General features: G+C 44.3%; 1 protein-coding gene across 3 annotated transcripts in view; it reads left to right on the top strand.

The window, feature by feature from the left end:
- The window catches only part of Arhgef28 (Rho guanine nucleotide exchange factor 28), a 297229-nt gene that overhangs the window by 239225 nt on the left and 33027 nt on the right, over positions 1-24977 (top strand). For all 3 annotated transcript variants that reach the window (XM_029468326.1, XM_029468327.1, XM_021180313.2), the window contains 10 exons: positions 1421-1675; positions 3511-3587; positions 8171-8349; positions 9376-9467; positions 10425-10607; positions 12517-12648; positions 15713-15813; positions 18255-18293; positions 18395-18442; positions 23881-24366. In XM_029468326.1, the coding sequence (XP_029324186.1) occupies positions 1421-1675; positions 3511-3587; positions 8171-8349; positions 9376-9467; positions 10425-10607; positions 12517-12648; positions 15713-15813; positions 18255-18293; positions 18395-18442; positions 23881-24366 (1592 nt within the window). The remainder of the gene's footprint in view (positions 1-1420; positions 1676-3510; positions 3588-8170; positions 8350-9375; positions 9468-10424; positions 10608-12516; positions 12649-15712; positions 15814-18254; positions 18294-18394; positions 18443-23880; positions 24367-24977) is intronic.

Here is a 24977-nt window from a genome sequence, read left to right as displayed (position 1 = left end):
GCCAGATTCCCTTGCATCTGCCGTTTCCAGAACCCATTCTCTGGAACTCCTCCAGACCTTTTTCTTAAGACAGTCTGGAGGTGAGAGAAGTGGCCGTTGGTTTAAAGAGTAACTGGAGCTACAGTCTGTTCTGTATGCATAAGCCTGGCTGACTTCTGTGAGGCACAGTGCCTGGGACCTCAAATATTTTTCTTTACTCTCAAGATCAGAAGAAAAAAAATGATAGGTCAAGAACATTTTAATTATAACTTTAAGATCCTCAATTTTATGCTAATATAGTTTTGAATAATTTTGTTTTGTTTTGTTTTTTTAAGAACCCAGAAGACAAATGAGTCTTGGGCCATTTAAATCACCCTGTGGCTCCATTTCAGAGGACATGAGCTTGGCCCCACAGCTGGCTTCAGTTGTTAGAAATACATCATGGGGTAACTTTCCTGTTTCTAAGAAGGGAGGAGTGCCCAGGTTACACCAAACATAGCCTCTGCTTATATTACATATAATATATATTTATTTATATTTATATATTTATTATATAATATACTATAATTATATTACACATATATACATATATGGATAGATAGATAGATAGATGGATAGCATATAATATATGCTACTTTTTTCTTGCTGTGACAAAATACCAGATAAGAAGGAGCTTCAAGAAGAAAGGGTTAACTTGTCTCACAGTCTGAGGGGATACAGTCTGTCATGACAGGGAAAGCATGGCAGTAGGGGCATGAGGCAGGTGGATACATTTGTATCTGCAGATGAGAAGCTGAGAGAGAGGGAGGGAGAGAGAGAGGGAGGGAGGGAGAAAGAGAGAGAGAGAGAAGGAAGGAAAGAAAGAAAGAAAGAAGAAAGAGAGAAAGAGAAAGAGNGAGGGAGAGGAAGAGAGGAAGAGAGGAAGAGAGAAAGAGAGAGAGAGAGAGAGAGAGAGAGAGAGAGAGAGAGAGAGAGAGAGAGAAAGAGAAAGAGAAAGAGAAAGAGAAAGAGAAAGAGAAAGAAAGATGGCCTCTGTCTGCTTGCTTCTCCCCTTTTGTTCAGTCTGGCTCGGGAGGCCATGCAGTGTTGCTCTCCTAAGGGAAGCAGCTCTAGGACCTCTCACAGAAATGCCCTGAGGCACACTTCCTGGCTAATTCTAAATCCAGTCAGTAGACAATGAAGATAAGCTGTTGTACTGCTGCAGACTTATCCCTGGACTTAGGAAGACAGACACCTTATTGTCAGCTAATGCATGCCTACTAATGCAAATCTTTTCTATTGCACTGCTTCTTGGTGGTGATGCTGAGAGCCATTTAAGTATTTGAACTTAATCCAACGTCTTTCTCAGGGCGTCTTTGTTACATTTAAAACCTTAAAAAGAGTAACCACTCTCCGTATTCTGGATTATTATCCTTTGCCTTTCTTTTTTTCCTTCATGCAGAAAGGACTGAAGAGCACCGGGACCTGTGCAAAGCTCTCGGCTTAATTAAAGACATGATCGCAGCTGTGGACCTGAAAGTCAACGAATACGAGAAGAACCAAAAATGGCTTGAGATCCTAAATAAAATCGAGAACAAAACATACACAAAGCTCAAAAATGGCCACGTGTTTAGAAAGCAGTCACTGCTGAGCCAGGAACGGGCTCTCCTGCATGATGGGCTTGTCTACTGGAAAACCGCTACAGGCCGCTTCAAAGGTACCGGGCGTGGCTTCCCCAAGGCAACCTCCCCTTTCTTACAGATTACTCATTACTCATTCAACACAGGACAGACTTTCAAAAGAGAAAAACGGCCCTGACTTGCAGGCACACGTACACAGACCCTCAACGTTTTCAGTCGAAACATTGGGTTGTGAAGCTCAGTAGGTAGATGTGATGAGGTGACACACACATTTGACGGGAGCCTGCTGTCCCAGGCAGAACCCTTCACATGTAGTTTCACGACTATGGAGGCTTGTGAGGCTGGAAGCCAAACGAGTTGAGAGTTCTGCACATTGTTGGCGTAGAAATTTTCCGCTAAATGTGGTGCAAGCAAGAAAAGCACACTTCTACACAGAGAGGGTCTGCCTGCCGCATGCCAAGACAGCCTGAGGCTTTCAGACAATGAAGGGGAAAAATGGGGGAACTCTAAATAGCATCTGTGTTATTAACACGACACATTTACCTGTACACAGGCACCAGGGGAAGGGAGCAGAGGAAGGAATTATTCTATTATAGCTGCTCTTCCTCAGTGGTACAATTTGCTAACAGACTTCAACTTGACTCTGTTAGTTTGCTTCGGGTCCGGGACTGTTCATTTAGGTTTCTCCAGGTCTTAGCACTCTAGCTATCGCCTTGTCTGTCCTGGGTTTTCTTATGCATCTGGGACCTGAAAACCTGATTTGAGCTCCAGTCTCCTTCTCAAGACTCTGATTTCATTGGTCAGGGCTCGAAGGTCAAGCTTAAAGGTTTGCCTGTTCCGTGTCCACCACAGCCTCTAAAGGGCCTTGCCTGCCTCCAGCTCCCTTCATCTCCTTCACACCCTTAGGCAAGGAGGAGAGGGAAGATTTGCTCCACTATAGTTGCTTGACGGTCTTTGTGCACCAGAGGGTGAACTCTAAATAACAGAGGCTTTGATGGAAATCCACACAGAGGTCTATGCTGATGAGCAGTGTGCAGTGTTGGGTTGAAAATCTATTCAGTGCAAGTCACACCGTTGCTTTTTGCCCACCGAATAGAATCGCTTGTTTGGATTAGGGTATGCAGTGGTCATAGGAGTAGGCATAGTTCTTGAAAAGTTTCCAAGGGAAGTAAAGAAACCCAGTGTCACTCAGACTTAGAGCAGGTTTGGCTCTATCTCTTGATGTGGAGGAAGCTGCTACCTTACAGGGTTTTTTCTCTGTGTAGCCCTGGCTGTCCTGGAACTCACTCTGTAGACCAGGCTGGCCTTGAACTTGCAGAGATCGACCTGCCTCTGCCTCCCGAGTGCTGGGACTAAAGGCGTGTGCCACCAACATGCCCAGCGCTCCCTCGCACTTTTAACTAGCTACATTTCCTCCTAAAGGCAAGGGCGTGTTCCATTCTCTTAGGACTTCTTTCATAGAGGGGAGGCTTGGGCGCTTGCTGACACCAGGTCTTGTTATGTAACTCAGGCTGGCCTCAAACTCATGACCCTCTGGCCTCAGCCTCCCAAGTCTCGGGATTGCACACATATATCACCTTTCCATCTCGGGGCCTTTTTATGTAGGATTTTTTCTTTCATTTTGAAAATTGGGCTCTTAAACATTTTCTAGAGATTCACCTCTTATTACAATCCTATAGTTTACCTATAGTGTCACATTAAAAAAAATACACACACAGATTTCTATACATTTTACCTATGATAGATCTTAGCTATCCTAATAAAAGGTTTTTTTTTTAAAGTAAAAGTTTCACAGAAAGTCTTTCATTTTTGTTAAACAGATTTAAATGTCAATCATGAAATTAAAGTAGCTGGTAAAGCCACCGAGGCTGCGGTTCCCTTCCTTAATGCTGCTGTGTTTCTGTCTTTGCAGACATCCTGGCTCTGCTACTAACTGACGTGCTGCTCTTCTTACAAGAAAAAGACCAGAAATACATCTTTGCAGCTGTTGTAAGTATATGACCATGCAATGCACTTTTTTATACTAGTGAGTGCTGTATATCCTTCAACAAAGCCCAATGTTCCTAATTAAAAAAAAAAAAAAAGAATGTTGCTTGGCAAGAATATGCCCATACTATATTCCCACTGCTACAGCGGATTTCATAACTGGTTCAGCAGGCAGTTTAATCAATTGAAAATATTGCAGTCGTCCACCATTGATGGTGGACAGACACTGCTCACAGGGCCCCGAGTGCCTCCCTGCTGTCTGTCTACCTGGGCTTAGCTCTGGCAACGGAGCTATCAGTGATGGGCGAAGGTCATTTCCAGCATCTTGCTCTCTTTTTCTGCCAGATGGTCCTCTTGCTACACCATTCACTAGCCTCATCTATAAGCTGCCCCTTCTTCCAAACAAGAGAATACCACGGTTCCTAGAGGAGAGCATTTTTTTTTTCACTTTTCTTAGTGCTAGGGAATGAACCAAGGACATTTTGCATACTACGAAATGTTCTCCCACTGAACTCCAGCCTCGGGCTTAAAGAAGACTCTCAGATCTGCCATAGCTGCTTCTAATGACTATGGTCCTTCTGTGTCCCCTCCCTTTGTGGTATGTAGTTCATTCTCACTGCTCACACACAACTGGATTATAGCCTACCACTGAAAACTAGTCATTTATAGCATACCACATACAGCCTCTGGTACAGCCTTTCTCTGAAGGGTACAGAGGAGGAGAAATGTCACAGGTGACTCCTTTTTGGTGCCATGGGGCATCATGCACTGCTAGAGAGAAACTGAAGCACAGTATTCATGTAAGGGTTTAGTATGCATCCAGTGACAGGCTGTTTGTGTCTCTTAGCACACTATTACTCCAAAAATTGAATTTTTTGGAAAATTCAAAGTTTTAATAAAGTGTACTTTGCTGTCCAAAGAAAGTAAAAAAGGCATGCCTGACCAGTGATGGGCTGTGAGAGGGAGGGGCTTCCAGCCTGCCTGTGCTCCGCAGATTGGCCCAAGCGGCTTCTTCCTCCCTCTCATCAGCACCCTGATGCTGACTACAGCAGAGGATAGCATGGAGCCTTACACTCCTGTGTCCCCCTGGCCTATTTGCACTTTATCTATTACAGATTTCATTAACACTTCCCACTTTGTCTGCTAGCCTTCCCATGCCAGTACCTGGGAAACTCTGAAGAATACAGAGGAAACCCCAGGAAGATGGAATCATTGAAATTAACCTATAGGATATTGGGGGCCAAGCTGATGAGAAATGTTCACATTATATCACTATAGAAAAGATTTCTTTAGATACAAATACCTGAAAAGAGGTGAATATACCTTCACAAAGGTAGAAGGCATTCTCCTACCCTTTGAGAATCAAGTATATTCTACTTTTATTGCATATGCTTTCTTATCACATTTATCTGAGAGCAGCCCTGTCTCATAAATCTCTAGTGATTGTCTAAGGGAATTGAATCATTAGCTCAGAGTCTACCATGTCTGAATTTCCTAGTTCCCACTATGATGTTTAGAAATTTGTCCTTATACTAGGACCCACCGGTGAGATTCTTCATTCCCTTTGACCAGAGGGGAAAAAAAAATCTTAACAGATCCTTATCTTGTGTACATAGAAGACATGATGAATTTGGAAACTATCAGAAGGATCTGAAGGCAATAACAGTAGAAAGTACTGTCCTTACAGGAGAGTTCTCTCTCTCTGTGTGTGTGTGTGTGTGTGTGTGTGTGTGTGTGTGTGTGTGTGTGTGTGTGTGTGCAGGTACCCTCAGAGACCAGAAAAAGGTATCCGACACCTGGAGCCAGAGTTATGGGTGTTTGTGAGCCACCTGACATGTGTGCCAGGAACCAAACTCTGAAATATTTAATGTTCTTCACCTCTGAGCCATCTCTCCAGCACCAACATAATTAAAAGCAAGTCATTTAGCTGGAAATGGGATCTAGAATAAAGCTGGAATACCTGCTTTCTGGAATACTGCATCTAGGATGACTCTCTTGACAATTTCAACACTGAAGCGGTAGAAAAGAGAAGATGAACATGTTTGTGAGTTAAATTTAAAGTAGGAAGCAAGCTTGGGGACTTTCTGCCTCAGTGGAATCACAAGTACCAATGGAGTTGAGGTAGCAGTTGGGCTGGAGGAAGCCTCTCCTTACCCAGACCCCTTTAACAGAAGGAGAGGTCTTCCATCCCAGATATCTGTAGAGATTGGGCAGGGATGTAAGTGAAGTTGGCAGTGAGTGTTCCTAGGACAGTGGCAAGCAGGGGGAACTGTCCTCAACTAGTGGGTGCATGTCTAGTGTCAAAGTGATCATGCTTACTGAGCTACAGCTGCTGTTTATAAATGACATGAGGATATGTTCCAGGGTCCAGTCTTCTGTCTCTACTAAGCACCTCCAACTCTAGAGTAGTTCTAAAAGGTGGAAATTACTACCCACAAATGTTGGTAATGAACACCATCACAACAGCAAAGGCTTTAAAATGCTATGATACAAACAAAATACGCCCTGCAGACTGCATTAGGCCCTTGCATCATCAGAGTGTGACATCTGTTCAGAGCTGATGTATTGCCTTCATTCCTGGAGATGTTGAGTCTTTTATCACTAGTGTTTATATAGTTAATATAGACGATGATAGGCATGCCATTGATGCCTTCTGGTTGATTTAATTAATTTTCCTTTCTACCCTATATTTATCCTTCATTTTTGATACATCTTGCCACCACCACCCTTTCTCTGGAGCACTAACAACTACTACTAATTTCATATCATTTCATATCAAGCAGCTCAAACCCCATGTTACATTTTTGTTTTTTGTTTTGTTTTGTTTTGTTTTTGTTTTTTCAAGACAGGGTTTCTCTGTGTAGCCCTGGCTGTCCTGGAACTCACTTTGTAGACCAGGCTGGCCTCGAACTCAGAAATCCACCTGCCTCTGCCTCCCAAGTGCTGGGATTAAAGGCGTGCACCACCACTGCCCGGCCCCATGTTACATTTTAATATACCACATTTTTATATATAGAAAAAGGAAGCTGAAACATAGACCTCCAATACTAAAAGGGATCTTAATAATACTTAGAGGACCTCTCTATTACAGAGGGCAGGATTCAAGATCTTTCTTAAAATCAATTTGCCTTCCATTTCCAGAGGCCAAACATGAGACTGGGTAGACCAGTAGTCTGTTCCATCATGCTCTCCTCCCCTCCCCCCACTGCTCTGAAAAACACGAAGAGTACTCCAAAGATGCCGTGGCCAATAACACCAGATGCTGCATAGCTATGCAATGCTGGGAAGGCAGGCAAGCCAGCACTGAGGAGTCACTGGTGGAGAATATGGAATGGCAAACTGTGGATAAAGGCTTCACTTAGTCCACAAGGGAGAAACAAAACCACATGCTACAGCCAGCTCTGTTGACAGTGATGGGAACCGCAGACCAAAGCAGATTCCATACTCCCACGTAGCTTCCCATCCTGCAGACATTCTTTTGGCCCTTCTTTTAACCACAGCTCTTGAGCCAGGTGTGGGGACTATTAATGTTGCCAACTGTGAGGCTCCAAGGCATAGCGTGGAGGCGCTGCAAGACCATGGTAAATGCTGGTAGAAGTTACTTCCTTATACCTTGGACACCAACTCCTAGATTTTCTGACAATTTGCCTCAGATGGAATTATGTTCAATCCATTTTGCAGACATTAATTGCCTATTCTGTGCAAGGCAGTGTGTCTGGCATATGAAGATGAGTTGAGGCCAGACCTGTTCACCAAGTGTTCATCTGGTTGGTGAGGAAGAACCACCTACATGAAGAGGGGCAGAAGTCTTGGAGCTGAGATCTATAAGGCCTGAGCAGAAGAGGCCGGTGATGCCTAAGGGCTCTCCGATCTTGTCTGCCCATTTCCACATTTTTATTTGCTAACCTTATTTCCTAGAGTTCTGTTTCTATCATGGTCTTCTAATTATTGCCAAATCCAATGGCTTCCAGGTCCCCATCCTTTACAATCTTATTGTAACGTCAGATATGCCATTTTTTTTATCCCATCTTCAATCACAGTAGTTTCATTTTTCTCTTCTCCCTCTGATCTTTTTAAAATTGCCCTTTGAATTCACAAACTTAAAAAATACTTTTTTTAAAAAAAATCTGTACATCTCTGTGTGGGTATAAGTATAGTGCAGTGGCCAAAGGAAGAGACCGTATCTCCTGGAGCTGTAGTTACAGGTGGTTTTGAGTGACCCATTATAGGTACTGGGGTACCTATAATGTACTCAGGCCCTCTGCAAAAGTAGCGTTTGCTGTTAACCGCTGAGCCACCTTCTCGGCCTCTAACCTGCCAACCTCCAGGACCATTATTCCACTCAGTTCTCATTCTCCATCTGCGTTGGCTTGAGTAAGAAATGCCCTCTACCAGCTCCTAGGTTGAGTGCTGTCTTCAGCTGCTGGTGCCAAACACTGTCATAGCCAGCTGAGAGCTAATGTGATATCTTTTCTGCTCTCTGTTGGTTCCCAAATGCTGTTGCTCTCCGTGGCTCCTGGATTCCATGCAACTCCCAAGTTTAGAGACTGTGTGGTTTCACCTGTGCGTCCTCTTCCCTCTCGCAGGACCAGAAGCCTTCCGTGATTTCCCTCCAGAAGCTGATTGCTAGAGAAGTTGCCAACGAGGAGAGAGGCATGTTTCTGATCAGTGCTTCATCAGCCGGCCCCGAGATGTACGAAATCCACACCAATTCCAAGGAGGAGCGGAATAACTGGATGAGGCGGATCCAGCAGGCAGTGGAAAGGTAACCGTGTGTCTCTTCACCTACGGAATGCCCTTGTCCAATTGGGGGACATGTTCTAACCGTATCTCCCCTGCATGAAAACTTTGCCTCAGCCAGAATTGCCTGCTCCCTGACCTTTGCCCCTGCCTACCGTAGCATGTCACCTGCAGCTCTGCCCTCTGCACGCCCTCCCTGCATTCGGTGCCTCCCCACTCTGCCTGTGTGCTTTGCTGTGGCTCCTGCTCACCGGCTTCATGAAGAGTTCTTCGGCCCAGGTGTTCTCTGCTGTACCTAAGATGTTGTCACGCCCACTTTCTAAGGCACTTGTTTGGTGCCTGACATCTCTCTTCTGTAGTTGTTAATACTTTACACGGCGGTGCGTGTGGGATCCCGTAGACTGGAAGCTCCTTCTGAGCAGGGACCATGTCTTCTGTTTCTCCGTGTGCCTGAGGAACCATTCAAATAAATGCCTGGCAAACGTCATTCTTCTCACTCAGTGCATGGCTTGTTACTCGTGCGAGGATGGTTTTGATAACAGAGTTATGATTATTACTGGTAATTTAATTAGTTTATTACTGGTAATTTAATCCAATTTAATTGGATGAGCTTGGAATTCTATAAGGTACTCCCATCTCTACCACATGTACCCAGTATGGCCGTCTACTATGTGTCCCACAATCCTTCTATTCTAGAGCCATCATTTCACAATGATCCAAAACCAAAAGTGTTGGTATCTTAGTTGCACTGAATGCCATAATGCTAGTGTTGCTGCTGCTGCACTGGTGGTTGCCGGGGTTGGGATATTTGAACCATCCTTTAGAGACGTTGTATCTATGTTGTAGCATGTGAGTACTCTAGAAAACTAATCTCTTGGCCAGGAGGAGCAATGCGTTCTCTTTGTTCGGGTTTGTTGTTGTTGTTGTTGTTTTGTTTTGTTTTGTTTTTGCCTTTGTGGCTAGTTCTCTTGCTAAGTTTCCAGGTTTTTCTAATAAGCTTAGACATCCTTGAAACTGGTTTCAGTGATGCCTTGACTGTTGTCTTTTCAAGTTGTCCAGAGGAAGAAGGAGGAAGGACGAGCGAATCGGATGAGGAAAGGCGGAAAGCTGAAGCTAGAGTGGCCAAGATTCAGCAATGTCAAGGTGTGTGTGCAGCTCTGGCTGTGGCCTTGAGTGACAGGGTAATCATGATGCCATTAGTGAAGGTGATGGCACTGGTTAACTGTGTGTATCCAAGGTCCACACCTTCACCAAAACCACATTCAACAGCCCTGGTACAAGTGACTCAGATACTCATGCAAATTCATGTAGACACACACGAGGCAATAACTGTGGGCCATATGGTGCTGGTGAACAATGGAGTTTCAGCCATGCCAAGCTTGTATGACTAGACCAGGAGTTCAACAGGCAGGACCAGAGGCACTGTGAAGCCAATGAGTGTGATTTATCTTACTAATTCTCAACTCCAGACTCTTATGTTAGAGTCACTCAGGAAGGTTAGTAAAAATTTCTTGTCTGCTCCTTTAACTAAACGAAGCAGGGACTCTCTGGATTTGATGCTCCTGTGGGTCTCTAGGCTTTAAGACTCCTGGAACACAGGAAAATTAATGCATGCAGAGATGGTCATAGAAACTAGATGTTTAGAAGCAGATCCGTAAACCAGCTTTGACTTTGACCAAGACAGAGAAGACTGAGACTTCTCAGCCCTGTGCTCTTCACCCCTGGGAGCCTTCACCTGCTCCAGAGAGGGCTGCCTCAATTCTCTTTCCTGAGCTGGGTATTCAGTCTTAATAGAAAGACATCACCACAAACAACAACAACAACAACAACATAGCTTTGCAAGGCTTTCCAGAATTTGGGGAAGGTACATTTATTTATCAAGGGCGGTGCAGGATGGGAGAGATGTTAAGTCACTTGCAGTCACAGGTCGCAGTCACAAAGGGAAGGCATCAGAATTTGAATCTGGGTCTCTACCACCCAACAAAAGTGCTGGACCAGACTGCTTACCAAATCGTGCCGCCTTGTCCTCCTAATGTGATTTGCGCATTAAGTCCGTAGCCGGGCTCACGATAACCTCTTATGGTGAGTACTTCTCCACAGAAATACTCAGTCACCAAGACCAACAGATTTGCACATATTTGGAAGAAAAGCTGCATATCTACGCTGAACTTGGGGAACTAAGTGGCTTTGAGGATGTCCACCTAGAACCCCATCTGCTCATCAAACCTGACCCCGGAGAGCCTCCCCAGGCAGCATCCCTGCTTGCAGCGGCCCTGAGAGAAGGTGAGCTGCCTCTGGGAATGATTTGGTTTGATGGACTGAGACTGAGTTTAAAGGGTCCCTATGACAGGTCCTGCATGGTGGCCCTGGTGCCGAGGTGTAGCCAGATGAAATAAGAATACTTGGTCTCATAGAACCTATGTTTCAGAAATCTCAAAGATAAGGAAATAAGTGTGTCAGACTGTAAGTATGGAGTGCTGTGAAGAACAATACGCAGAAGTGGAAAATCATAGAGTCCTTGTGAGGGAGTGGGTGTGCTTCACATTTGGTGGCCAGGGCCATTGGTAGCAGAAGCAGAGTAGCAGGCAGATTTGGGACGTGTCTGGGAAATAACGTGGAGGAGGCTGACAGTATCCATGCTCCTTCATGGAGCAGATCGCTGCTCGTAGACTTAGCAATGGCTTCAGCTTCCTTCTCTTTATCAAATCTTCCCTAATGAGGGGCTGCAAGGCCATTGGCTTTGGTTCCAGGAGCTGGGAAGGCACCGTGTAGGCCACAGATGAGAATCCACACCGGGTCACTGGTCCATACCTGACTGCAGAGATTCTTGCCGGGGTTGAAAAGCCCCCTTGCTCTGCTGGGCTTCTGTTTTCCTTCCCTTCTCTTCTTGAATCCCACGGCCCTTCCAGGTCAGCTCAGTGCCCACCCCTTTAGGAGCTTCTTCCCAGTCCCAGTAGCGACTGTGGCTCTCCTGCTCCTCTGTGTGGCCACAGCTGCCTCTTTCCGCCTTCTCCTCGAAGTTCCCTTGACTAGTCATCAAGTAACCATAGCAAGAGAATAGCGGATGCCCGGCGGGTCGTTCTCTGACCGAATGTGGTCTTAACTGTGTGGAGGATGCTTTAGAAATGGTTACAAGGTCCCGGACACATTCCACCTGCTAGCTGAGACTCCTTTATGTAAGTAAACATGGCTCCTTTTGAGGGAGTGGTACTTCCCAAGAAGACCAGAGAGCAGATGGAACTGTATACCATTAAAAGCAGGTTTGAAGAAACACTCCTTTGAGGAACAGCTACTATCTTAGTAACAATGTTTCAAATCCTAATACCCACTAGTGCATGCGTATTAATAGAATTACAGGAAGGTTTCCAGGATACTAGGTGACTGAAAGTTACATTTGAAATATTTTATACAATAGATTATTTTAAAAATATGTTAAATCCTCTATGCAAAAGGGTGCTGCTATCAACTGGTGTAGACTGCGGGGCTGAGTAATTTTTCTGTAAGTGGCCAGCTGTTAAGTATTTTAGTTTTTTTTTTTTTCAGATCACAGCCTTTTGGGGGATATAGGTTTATGTGTTAATGAACATGTGTTTATACAACTCATAACTAGGAAGGCAGACTGGGGACGTAGTGCAGTGAGTGCAATACTTGCTGAAGATGTATGGGGCCTTGGGCATCAATTATTGTGTCATAGAAACCAGTCATGGTGGCATACTCCTGGAATCCCAGCACTTTCGAGGTAAAGGCAGGAGGGTCAAGTTCAGGGTCACCATAGGGTGCATAGGGTGTTTGAGCCCAGCGTCGTCTATCGGAAGCTCTCTTTTAGGAGGAAAAAAAAATAAAAGAAAAGTAAAACCAAATTCTAGTTCTCTGGGTTGTATAATAACAGTTGCTGATCAAATGTGATTTATCAGCTCTTGGTTGATCACAACATCCAATCTTTGTGTTGCAACAAATTGTCGTCTACAAAGTTCCTGCTCGAGAGCCACGTGGCAGAGTTTCTATCAGGTTGATGAATTCGAGAAACAATCTCGTAACATTTAAAGTAAGTTTACAGTTTTGCATCGAGTTTTAGTCATTACAGCCTGGGGCACATACAGCCCACCTGTTGCAGGTTGGACACACCTGGTAAACTACACCATCTCTCTGTATATTTATGGCTTAGATTTAGTTTTGTTTTTCTCCTTCTTAGCCGAGAGTCTGCAAGTGGCTGTGAAGGCTTCAAAGATGGGCGATGTAAGCCAGTCATCTGAAGAAGGCCCTGGAGCAGCTGTCCTGACAGACACACCCAGTACACAGGATGTACCAGAGTCGCCGACTGCTTGTAAGTGACAGCACAGGCCTTGGCCACGAGCCTGCGCACAGCCTCTAGTGCATATAGTGGTCACATAAAACAAAAGCAGTAACTACCCGATTTCAGGGGAACTTAATGTATTTTTTTTTTTTTGTAATTAGAAAAAAAAAAAAACCCTTGAGAATAATCATGCTGGTCATAAAGAGATATTATATGTGACAATTAATGGCACTTGTATTTCAAGGACAAAGACTTAACACTGGTAGGCTGTACTGTTCTGTCCTTCGGCTAAGCATTGCATCTCCCTCAAACCATACCCTGCCTAGGGTTTCATGACTCCTTGGATGAAGTTTTGAAAGCACTTCCAGACCTTTTTGAAATGGTCTCTGCAATCCATTAAGTGAACAAGTTTTTGAGTCTAATCTCCTGGGTGTCCACTTAGGAATCATAACTCAGAAAAGCTTGAGAGCCTCCCCTCCCCCCCATGGCATGCAGGTGCGCGTGTGAGCGTGAGGTTTGGTGGCATCATTATAGACACGATTGCCAAACAGGAACCCAAGACCTCGGACATGCCAGGCGAGCAGCCTACCACTGAGCCTCTCCCTCAGCCCTCCCAGGGACTCTTCTTCATGTTGGAAATACACTCTCTGTTCTGAGCAGATCTCAGTTTATTATCCTCCTGCCTCAGAAGTGCTGAACTCACAGGTGTACACCATCATACCCAGCTGTCAATATATTTTAAAAATAATAAGGTAGAGAATGAACTTAGCAATGTCTCGGAGCCCAATTATGCTGTTTTAAGCTAAATACGGAATTCCAATAAAGGGTTCTAAGAGCATAAAGAGAATATTTTTCATGTGAGGATGGTACAAACCTTACTTGGAAAGAGAATGTCTGCAAGAGCTGCTTTTTTTTAGCCCCCCCCCCCATGGTCCCATGTGGCTTTCATATTGGTCTTAAATTTCCTCTTGTAGTTGAGAATGGCTTTGAATTCTTGAATTTCTGATTCTCCCAAGTGCGAGGATTATAAGTGTGCGCTACCACAGGCATGCTGTTTTAGAATTTCTTGTAACAAATCCCTTGGTTCAGTAGAATGCCTAGAGGCAGTATAACGTTTTAGTTCTATTCTTTTTTTTTTTTTTTTTTTTTGGTTTTGGTTTATTACAAGCACCCAAAATTATTTTCCCCTCTCAAATTCTGCTTTATTTAACCCTGGCTTTCTATTTTCAGAATGTGCACATATGTTTTTCATTTCAACCGGCCAGATTGATCAGGGGAGTTGTACTGCTCTGGGTGATTTAGAAGAGCCACATTATGCCATTGAGGAAGTGCTCTCTAAAAATACTGAGGGTTTGCCGCCATCGGCCCCGCCCCAGGGACAGCTGGGAGGCTCCTCAGTGCCCTGCAGCTGTTTAGAGCCCTGGCCAGGTCCTCTCCTTCCTTCAGGCAGGCCAGTGAGGGTTCTCCCTGTCCGAATCCTACAGAATCTACACCCATTTGCTAGACCTAGAACAGCCTGCCCTGCCGTTAGGATCGGGCATGGGGTGAACCCGTATGCCAGAAGCCATCCTTTTTGGCTTGGCTTGGATTACGGTGCTCTGAGAGTTTGGTCTCTTTATAGAGAGGCAGAAGAGGATTCCTCAAAGAAGGACCAGAGTGGCTTTGCAGTGGGCTTCAGGGAGGGCCTTTGTGAAGCGAGCCCCTGTCGGTCTGAGGTTACAAGCTCATGAGTACACTTACCAAAGGAGACTATTATAATCTACTGTCCAAAATGGTCAGTCCAGTGGAGACCCTGTTACCCACCCTGAAGCTACGCCTGAGAGTGCAGGAACTTCTGGAAGCCCCTCTTCTACCTCTGCTCGGCCCCATCTTAGCTTCCTCCAACATTTAACTGTTAATGTGAGGAAGTGGGCAAGAGGAACAGACTGGCTCCTCGTTTGGAGATGGCTTGACCATCTCTTTAGGCATAGGAAAAGTTGCTATAAATTGTCCCTCCAATGTCCTTGCCTAAGAAGTGCTCGCTTGCACCGGGTGACCTTGGCTTTTCACTTGGTTCATTCGAAATGGTTCCCACTCACACAAAACTCTGGTTTAGAAGAGGCTTTCTGGAATCCTGGACAGCTGCTATTTCCTAATGGTGATACATGTAATTTTTAAAATTTAAACAAAGAGAAAGGGGCAGCCCCTTGTTAGAAATAAAGATGCGTGATGACACCATATTTTTTAAAGAAGTTTATAAACATCACAAAATGAGTACTTTGATCAGGATCCTGGTCAGATATTGCTCCAATGAAGTGTGTGTTGGGGGAGAGGGGGAGGAGACAGCCTTGAGAAGCCTGGTTTGAGTCAGGAAAAGGTGAACATAGCCTAAGTTTTAACCGAAATCCGTAAAGAAATGATGAAATCCTGGCGACCAAGGTTTCACCAGTAAAGGTAAACTTGTATTTGGTACTTAACAACTCTGGATGTGTTTTCCTAGGTCAAATGTATGTACTGTGTTAAAGCTTAAGTGGGAAGTGTGAGCAAAGCTGGAAATGAGGAGAAACTGAGGCAGGCTCTCAGTTTTTATGACTCTGAGACCATAAAGCGCTAGCTGCCTCCAGCCTTCTTAGAACAGTGCCCTTTGCCTCTGGACCTGCTATCTAAATCTTGTCCATCGGCTGCTGCTCTTGTACTGGCCGAGAGGGAGCCTTTTATGGACCTGGGTCTGCCAAGAGACCTTGCTGTAATTCCACTGGGCACCTGTTTTAAATTACTTCTTTCCCAGGCAGCTTTGTCCTATTAAATGAAAGCGAGATGTAGACTCCGTACCACAGACAGCCCATGGACACATGAGCCCAAGAAAAAAGCACAGTTAAAATGGCAGGTGGCAAAGGATGCTGCTTGGTGTCTCTTAGCCTGTAAGCTCCGGGAGAGCAGGGACTGCGGGCTTCCTTGCGATCTCTAGCGTCCCCTGTAGGGGCATTCAGTATGTATTATCTCGTGATGACTTCTTTTTTTTGAAGTGTGCTTCAGTTGTGTGCAGAAGAATGTAATTGGCCGGCTGATGTTTGATGTTGTCCTTTTTGTTTCTGTCTCAATGGCGTGCTTCCAGCATTAGTCACAGAAGGGACAGAAGGAAGAGGCTGTTGGGATGTGGATCCTGGGCTCCAGGGTGTGGTAACCGACTTGGCAGTCTCTGATGCAGGGGAGAAGGTATTGTTAATTGTTAACCAACTTGCTAGTAACCAGAACCTATTGCTTTTGTATACAAAGTAGATTCAGCTCTCGGGCAATGAGTGGATTGAAAATACTTTTTTTCTGAATTGTTTCTGATTTATTTAAATATCTATATCGAAACTTTCTAAACTATTTCTTCTTTAAATGTTCGTGTTTTTTCTATATCATGTAAGTGTTAAAAAAAATCAACTGAGACGTTATTAAAAACCAAAACGAAAAGCTTGACAACCCTCCTGTGTATATGTGTGTCTGCACTCTCTGACTTCCGGCCTACTCTCTGCATTGCAAACCTTTGCTTTCTCACTGCTTCTGGCAACTCCCTGTTTGAGAGGTGACCCTGACCCCGGGACGCTTCACCACCAGATGGCGCCGGTGAGCTGAACTGATTTCCACTTTGGGACGTCTTGCTTCTGTTCTCTACTGTGATCCTCCGCTCTTCACCTGTATCCCCACCTTCCTCTCGCAGACTCGGAATCCACGTAATCACCCTTTGCCCGTGCCACAATGTTCTCTGGTTCCTCATATATGTAGGCTAGACCTCTCTGTGTAGAAATTATATGCATACAGCTTCCTATTAGCTTGACATGTGTGATTTCATAAGAGGGGAGGAAGAGCTCTGTGCTGCTGGGAGGTGGGGACTCAGGTCAAGGGGTTTTACTTTACCTAGCATTGATTTAGCTCCATTACCAAGTATTAATGCGCACCAGTGTGGGACTACGGCATATGTTACAGACGCAACATCTTACTGTTACATGTTTTCCAGATATGTGGCATAGGACAGAACCAGTCTGGCTCTCAGAACTTCACAGAAAAGTCAGCTCTGACTTAGTGTTCATTTGCAAAGCTCAGAGGCCCAAGCTAATTTATGAAGACAGAATTTTACTCTACTTACTCTGATTGTAAGCTTTGAGCTAGTTTGCCTTAGCTTCTCCGTGCTTCTCCGTGTGACCTTCACTTTGAAGTGTGAAGCCAGTAGCTTACAATTGCTCCCAGGTTGTTTGGGAGGAAAGATAATTGGTCGATGCAGCCTAATTCTGCACAGAAAATGGCTTGACTCTGACTCCTGACTCAGTTACAGGTGGAGAAGTGGGTTCAGGTTTCTCTTTCTATTAACCTCTGGAAAATCTGACACTTGGTGGGGCCTTTTGAGAATGGAAATAAACAGATAAGGCAAATATATAGTGATGTCTTGGCGTCAGCATCCTTTAAAAAATTAGGTTAAAACAAAATTCTGAAAGAATTAAAAACAATACCCAAGGGTAGAAATTCTCCTCGCACGGATCAACTGCAGTTATGCAGCACTACCACCAGGTGGCGAATGAAGTCCATTAAAAAGACAATGTACACTTTCTTCTGTCTTCCCAAACCCAGAGGTTCGAGCAGTAACCAGATGTCACACAATCCAACCCATTTCTACATGTTTGCTTCTTTGTAGAATATAAAATTTGGAAATATCATGGGTTTTTGTTTTTCCACTAAAGCAGTGGATGGGAGGCAAAGGAAATGGGGCTCGCTCACCAGCAGCTTAAGCTCAGAGCCTCCTTGAAGCAACATGGTTGACTTTGTTTAGGGCTGAACATGACACGTGTGCTAAGACAAAAGCAAGCATCATCCAGGAGGCTGTAGGCTCTTAGAGGCTAGGAGAATGGATGGTTTCCTAGTTCATAAAATGTGGAGTTTGTAGTGTTCATGGCTACTTATTAAAGAGAATGCGAGCAAGTTTAACTTATACCCATTGATTTGTTGAGTGTCCCTTACAATGTGAAGCACCAGCCTTAGGTTTGCAGATATAATATTAAATACATAAATTGGTTTACTAATGAGAGAAGCCATACGGCACATAAACAAATGCTTAATTGCAATTTTGGGAACCAGAGCTCTCAGCATGTACATATTCCCCGATGTTCCCTGGTGTGGAAGAGACAAAGTCTGAGGCATAGGCCCCATCCCCAAGGACAAGATGGCCAGCATCCTCTGGCTTCACTATGGGTTTGGAGCTGGCTAGTGATGAATTGAGGTGGGATCTGGAGATACCAACTAATGCTTCCCTGGGGCCGTCTCTCTCTAACCACTGGCTACTTGGGTATCATGATTCTCCAACGTTGAGATCGGGGAGCCAGAGTCCCTGTGCTGTCCTGTAGCTCCCAGAGAGCCAGGTGTAACAGCCTCTCCTGGCGTTTCTTTACCATCATCTATGCCATGGTTAGGGATGGTTGGGTAAGAGTTGTCACACATCTCTGAGTTTGAACGAGTAAGACCTGTATTGTCAAATGGCTGCTTAATTCTCCAGCCTGGGAGGAGATAGTTACTGTAGCTGAGGTGATGGAGTTGAGACAGGGAAGCCCATATATCAGGATACTTGATAGCTTCCAAACGTCGGGTGGCTGTTCATTTTCTCGTGTTTTTATGTATTTTAGGTGGAATATAGAAGTTTCTCAGGTTCTTCACAGTCAGAGGTGAGCTACCGCATGCTTTAAACATGTACCATCCTTTCTCAAGTTGTGGCTAAGGAAGTTTTTCAAGAACTTGACACATGTAATCTTTTTTATACCCCTAGATTATACAAGCAATACAGAATTTAACGCGTCTCCTCTACAGCCTTCAGGTAACGACTCTCCTGTAATTTCAACCTTGTGAATGTTTCTTTTAATGTGCATTGATGATTTCCAGACCTCAGAAATTAGAACATTTGAAAGGCCATAAGCCATCCAACAAGAGTGCCACCCCCCCCCCCCAGGTGTCACTCGGCCAGATGAGCTGAGTTCACCTGGTTTTGTCATCACGAGGCAGTACGGCACTACCACGTTTTACCCGATTCTTCTCAGAAACCATAAAACTGTTCATGTCTCTCAATAATAGCAATGAATATGCTTGGGTCTGACCCAGTGAACCGCTTAGGTGAGTGCAACATGACTTCATGTCTTCTGGTGAAAAGTAAAATTCTCACCTACGTGTGTGTCACCTCCACATCTGGCCTTAGGCCTTTGGGAAGAGCCGGCTAAATAACTTGCATGCTCCTCTGTGCTTTGGTTTGCTCATCACTCCAAAGCAAATGCGAGCCTCCTACTAATGGCCTTTTAAGGAAGGCGTAGAAATCATTCTAGCGGTGTGAACTGGAAGACCGTGCAATCCACCCCTCAGATGATTCCCACTAAAGAAGCTACCGGAGCGCCCAGTGTGCTTTCTGTGGTGCTTAGAAGAAATGTTTAATGCTGTCAAGACAATACAGTGTAGACATTTTTGAGAATAGAGAGAATTGCTGTTATCATGATCTTTTTTAAAAATTAGATATTTTCTTCATTTACATTTCAAATGCTATCCCAGAAGTCCCCTATACCCCCACTCCACTCCCCTACCCGCCCACTCCCACTTCTTGGCCCTGGCGTTCCCCTGTACTGGGGCATATAAAGTTTGCAAGTCCAAGGGGCCTCTCTTCCCAATGATGGCCGACTAGGTCATCTTCTGCTACATATGCAGCTAGAGACACGAGCTCTGGGGGTACTGGTTAGTTCATATTGTTGTTTCACCTATAGGGTTGCAGACCCCTTCAGCTCCTTGGGTATTTTCTCTAGCTCCTCCACTGGGGGCCCTGTGTTCCATCCAATAGCTGACTGTGAGCATCCACTTCTGTGTTTGCCTGGCACTGGCCTAGCCTCACAAGAGACAGCTATATCAGGGTCCTGACAGCAAAATCTTGCTGGCAATCTTTTTTTTTTTTTTAAGCAAACGAACAATTAATGAGACATTGGTCACCATGTTGTGTGTATCCCTTCAGAGTTTAGCCTGTTCCATGTCACACGTTGGCAACATACATCTTCCCATGGCGTCAATTATATACAGCACGGATATGAATGCATGTATAGTATTCAGGTCTATAGAATTCAGTCCCGGTTACTTGTATTGTGTTATCGATAGCACAAAACACCAACATTCGTAGAGTAAGTACTTTCAACCGTTGCCGAATGTTTCCATGGGCGAAAATTACTGTAGTTGCCATTTTAAACTAAACTGCCAAAATTAATCAGCCATCTTTTTCTTTTCCCTCCCTGCCCCTCCTCAATTTAAAAGTGGAGCAAGCTCTCAGATTACTTTAATTTGTACTTTTCTTATTACCAGGACCAAGCATGGCCTCTCAGTTTCCCACTAGCCTTTTATAGCTCATAGTTTATACCTTAGGACTGTTAGAGGACAATTAAGTCTAAATTTGGAGCAGAAAACAAAGTCATGGCTGCATTCGATGGTTTCTTATGTATATTTTGACAACGAGAAAACTTTCTCTTAAGCACTATTGATGCCATGCCCGTTCTTGCTCCAGTCCCAGTACCATTCCTCAGTTATGAAAGCTTTGGATTACAATGGAGTATTCTGCAACACTAGTTCCCTCTTAGTATTTTCCTACATAATTTGCAAATGTTATAAGGTTTATAGGTCACTCTGTCCAGTGTCCTGCCAAGCCCACTCAATTAAAATGGCATTGTATTTATTAATTTAGCGGACGAGAACGTGTGCTTCTTCTCTGAGCAGGTCTGTCTGGGGATCGGCTCAGTCCTCTCTCACTTTAGGTTACACTGGAAGCTTTATAATTGTCTTCATACAGGTACTCTACAAGTTAAAAACCATATGTCTATGCTTATCCTGTTGTGTTTGTGAATAAAAGATATTGGGGTTTTTTGGCATTTTTTAAATTTTCAGTCAACCCATTTAAGTTCAGTTTTTGTTTTAATAAAATTCCCCATAGATTCTATGAATTGTTTCATGTAGAAAGTTTGAAAAAACATAGTACTATGACTATTTCTCAATAATTATATCAATTGAATTTTCTTGGGCTTTTGCTTTGGGTAGATATAGGGTTATTTAACTTTTTGGCATGGTGATGTAGCACTGTGATCTACAAATGTGTTGGGATACATTCAGAGCTATCCTGGGATACATGTGGTACGTGGACCACAATTTGGCCATGTCTCCATCTGAAACTATGTTAGCAAACAGTCTTCATATCACGTGGTGGTGCCCTTACTGTCTTACGTAAGGTATTATCAGATGGGGGATCAGAGCGATCCATTGATCATGTAAAACAAACAAGCTGGTTTTTTAGATGTCACCTGCAAAGCTTCAGACTTTAAAAAGTCCATTAAACTCTCAGGGGCTGTAAACATTGAACATCTTGACGCGTGTTGCCCAATAAAAAGATGTGGAGCCATTTTTGTTTCTGTTGTTCACCTCGAAGTACAGCCCTAGGTGTATCTTTGCTTCAGAAGAACTCAGCAGCCTACCGACCTCAGTTTTGCAATACGTCAAGTCATTGGTTCTCAACCTGTGGGTCTCAACCCCTTGGCGACCCTTTCACAGGGGTTGCTTAAGAGCATCAGGGAAGACAGATATTTATGTTATGATTCATAACAGAAGCAAACTTACAGATATGAAATAGGAACAAAAGTAACTTTATGGTTGGGGATCACCACAAGATTAGAAACTGTGTCGAGGGGTTGCAGTGTTAGGAAGGTTGGAACCACTGTGTTGACTACAAATAGGAAATAGCAATGTCTCCAATAGATTCTCTGAGCTGGTCTCAGGACATGGGGTGTGAAATATTTCTGTTTTGTGGTGCGGTCCTCTCTTTAGAAGCTGAACTTGGACCTATTTCTGAACATGACAATTGGTCATTTTATTAGTGTTGGAGAAGATAGACAGGCTGAAGAGGGAAAGGACCCAGATTAGTGAGGTGAGAGTGAATTAAGAATTCCTGAATGTAAATGTTAAATGTGGAAATCAATACCCAGTCTTCAGAGTATGCTTGTGAGAGGGAAGAAAAATTACTGTGTCTCAATCTCAAGCAGACATGATAAGCTCCTTATGCTTACACTAAGTGATGCTCACTGCACTCCGTACACAGAGCTAATACTTATTCGTTTGGTGGGCAAACTAGGGGTTTGTTGGCTTTATCATTTGGATAACCTTGGAGTCTAGGGTATTAAGTGGTGGTAGGACCTACAGTATGCTTCAGGCCAGCAGGGTGCGAGTGGTTTCTTAATGCTAATTATCCTATGTTGAAAGACCACAGTAGTTAGTACCCATTTTCCATGATGGCCATTGCTCTTCTTATGACAGCTCTCCAACGTCATTCATCAAGAGTGACCATGAAAAAAATTTTTCCAATTATTTTTTAAATTTAAAAATACAAATTTTATTTCAAAAGGCCCTGGTGAATACATTTTTGAGTCTCATTCCAAGGCAAGTATGAATTTAAACCATCTTAGTTTGTGAACTTTCAGAAATACAGAAAATTGCTGATCACACACACCAATGGGCAAATCTTCATCTTCCCAGGGTGCGTGTTACATGGGCAATTTGAAAATGTCTTAGGAAGCAAAAATTTGAGTTTATTCTTAGGATGGTAATGACTTCTCATTTAGAGTCAAGCTATATGTTCATACCGGTGTGTGTCTCTTTGTCATCGGTTCCTTCTGTACATGACTGCACTTTAAATGGGAACTTTCAAAATTAAAAGCTTCCAAGAGTCTTCACTGCGGGTTTATTGTTGTTTTGGTTTATGGCATCTTTTCAGGTCCTGGTCATTCTTTCCTGTGGTGCTGCTAAGTTCTTCACAGTCAGATACTATGACTCAAAATGGTTTGTTAGTGTTGAGCCCTGTCTGCTGGTATATAGAGTATCTATTTTTCCTTAACTGTAGCTGCCTCCTGTTAGACACCCAGTAAACAATGACTTTAAGCTTAGATTTATCTTTTGTATGACCTCCTCACTCTAATGCTAAAACCTAGCAGTAAGGAGACGAGTTCCACCCACTTCCATAGCTCCTAAAAATGGCATTAACTGTAATTCTCAGGTATTATGTTATAAAAAGAGTATTTGCCAAAAGTCTCCAAATAGTTGACTTTTATTTTTATGTCTTCATGAAAGCAATATATAAAGCTCAAGTAATTTCTGGTTTGGGACTCAAATAAAGGATACTACAGTGTTTATATAGATTCTTAAATTCCCACGAACGATTGACTGGGGACCTCAGCAGGAGAATGAGACTAGAACAGGAATTCAGAGTGCTGTGACTTCACACACTAAGTTTATATCCAAAGGAGTGACTTAAATACAACCCAACAACCAGCAGCCAGCAGTCACTTCTCCAAAAGCAAGAATGGGAACAATCAACCCTCTTTAGCTGTGAGGTTTTTATGCTAGGTTGAAATCTAACCAACCTTGGATCGAAAAGGTGGAAAAAGCAGTTCCAGAAGGCTCAGGAAAGCAGTTGGCTTTCACCCCTCCCCATGTGAATGTAAAGACGGCACATGAGGTGTCGCGAGCCATCTAGAGGCAACTCCAAGAGTTGGGAGCGGGGTGGGGTTATGGGTAGGTTATGTCTTACTACTAAGCCATTTCAGTTAAGGACTTCAACATCAACAGTTTTGACAATCCCCTGGAGTCACGGGACCAAACACTCTTAGATACGAAAGGCCAGTGATACTGACTATAGACAAGCCTATTTCAAAGCTCAGAGTTCCTTGGATCTAAGTTGGGAAGGAACAGGATATAAAGAAATAACCCAGCAAGCGTTCCATGTTTTAGAAATATTTCTGATCAAGAGTTAAAGAGTCCACAAGCTGTGCTAGCTTGGTGTCTTATTGACAAAGTACCCAAATAACAAGCCGAGGAAAAGTTGACATTGGCTCCTGGTTTTAGTACATGGCCACTTGGTGCCACCTCTCTGGGGAGAGCAGAACTTCATGGTGGGGATACTAGGTAGACAGAGCTAGTCACCCCAAAATACAAGAACAGGGGAGGGGGGAGGACTGGGTCCCAGTATCCCCTTCCAGGATGGACACACACACATATACACAGTATGCACCACCCCCACTTCTACATGACTATCTACTCAACCTACCTCCTAAAGGTTCTGCCTTCTCCCACCAACTCTACAGCAGACTACCAAGCCTTTAACCATAGCGTTTGGGGTCCCCTTACCACCCCATATGTAACACAAGTCTGTACTTACTCATTTGACCTCTTCTAACCCTTCCCCCATCCCCTCAGGCTGCCTTGACCATCCAGGACAGTCACATTGAGATCCACAAACTGGTTCTACAGCAGCGGGAGAGCTTGGCCCCTAGCCACTCCTTCCGAGGTGGCCCCCTGCAAGACCAGGAGAAATCCCGCTACCTGGAAAAGCAGCGGGAAGAGCTGGCCAACATCCACAAGCTTCAACACCAGTTCCAGCAGGAGCAACGGCGCTGGCACCGCACATGTGACCAGCAACAGCGCGAGCAGGAAGCCCAAGAGAGCTGGCTGCAGGCTCGGGAACGTGAGTGCCAGTCACAGGAGGAATTGCTGCTGCGCCACCGTAGCGAGCTGGACCACCAACTCCAGGAGTACCAGCAGAGCCTCGAGCGGCTACGGGAGGGCCAGCGGATGGTGGAGAGGGAGAGACAGAGGATGCGTGCCCAGCAGGGTCTGCTGGGCCACTGCAAGCATAGTCGCCAGCGGAGCCTCCCAGCCGTCTTCTCTCCAGGGAGCAAGGAGGTATGCCTTAGCTCTGTCTACCCTGGGCTTACCCAAACATCTGTGTTCCTGGTTCTTGAGAAAGAGCTTGCAAAAGTGTCTGAGTTTGGGGGGGGAAGCCAATATTGTTTAGAACTAATTCATATGTTTCTTGACTTGAGATACAGAAAATTTAACGTCCTAGGCTTTTTTGTGGTGGAGGGTGGGCTATGTGCTCTGAGACACCCTTACCCTAAGAAAAGGATGGAGAAAAGGATTATGATCAGGGTGAGTTGACCTGGAGACACATCCATTGTGAACATGCTGGTTTCTTGGTATTGGAAGGACTCATTATAAATGATCTGTTGTGATAGACTAATAATAATATATCGTGTTGTATGGCAGTGTGTTGTCATAGATCATTTAGCTCTTCGTGTGTGAGTATTGATCTGAACAACTGATGTGGGAAGCTTATTTGCTCCTTGAAAGTTGGATATAGCAAGTTCAAAATCCATTTCACTAAAAAGTTATCATGAACTGCCCTGATGAAGGACGGAGTGGGTAAAATCACTTAGAAGACCCCTGGTTTCCTCTGCATCCATTGTAACATTGCTTGACAGTTCCATTTGTCTGGGCAGAGCTCCTGCACTCTG

Source organism: Mus caroli, chromosome 13, assembly GCF_900094665.2.
Source record: "Mus caroli chromosome 13, CAROLI_EIJ_v1.1, whole genome shotgun sequence".
Taxonomy (NCBI): Eukaryota; Metazoa; Chordata; class Mammalia; order Rodentia; family Muridae; genus Mus; species Mus caroli.
The sequence above is the reverse complement of the archived record's forward strand: the minus strand, read 5'-3'. Positions and strand labels throughout refer to the sequence as shown.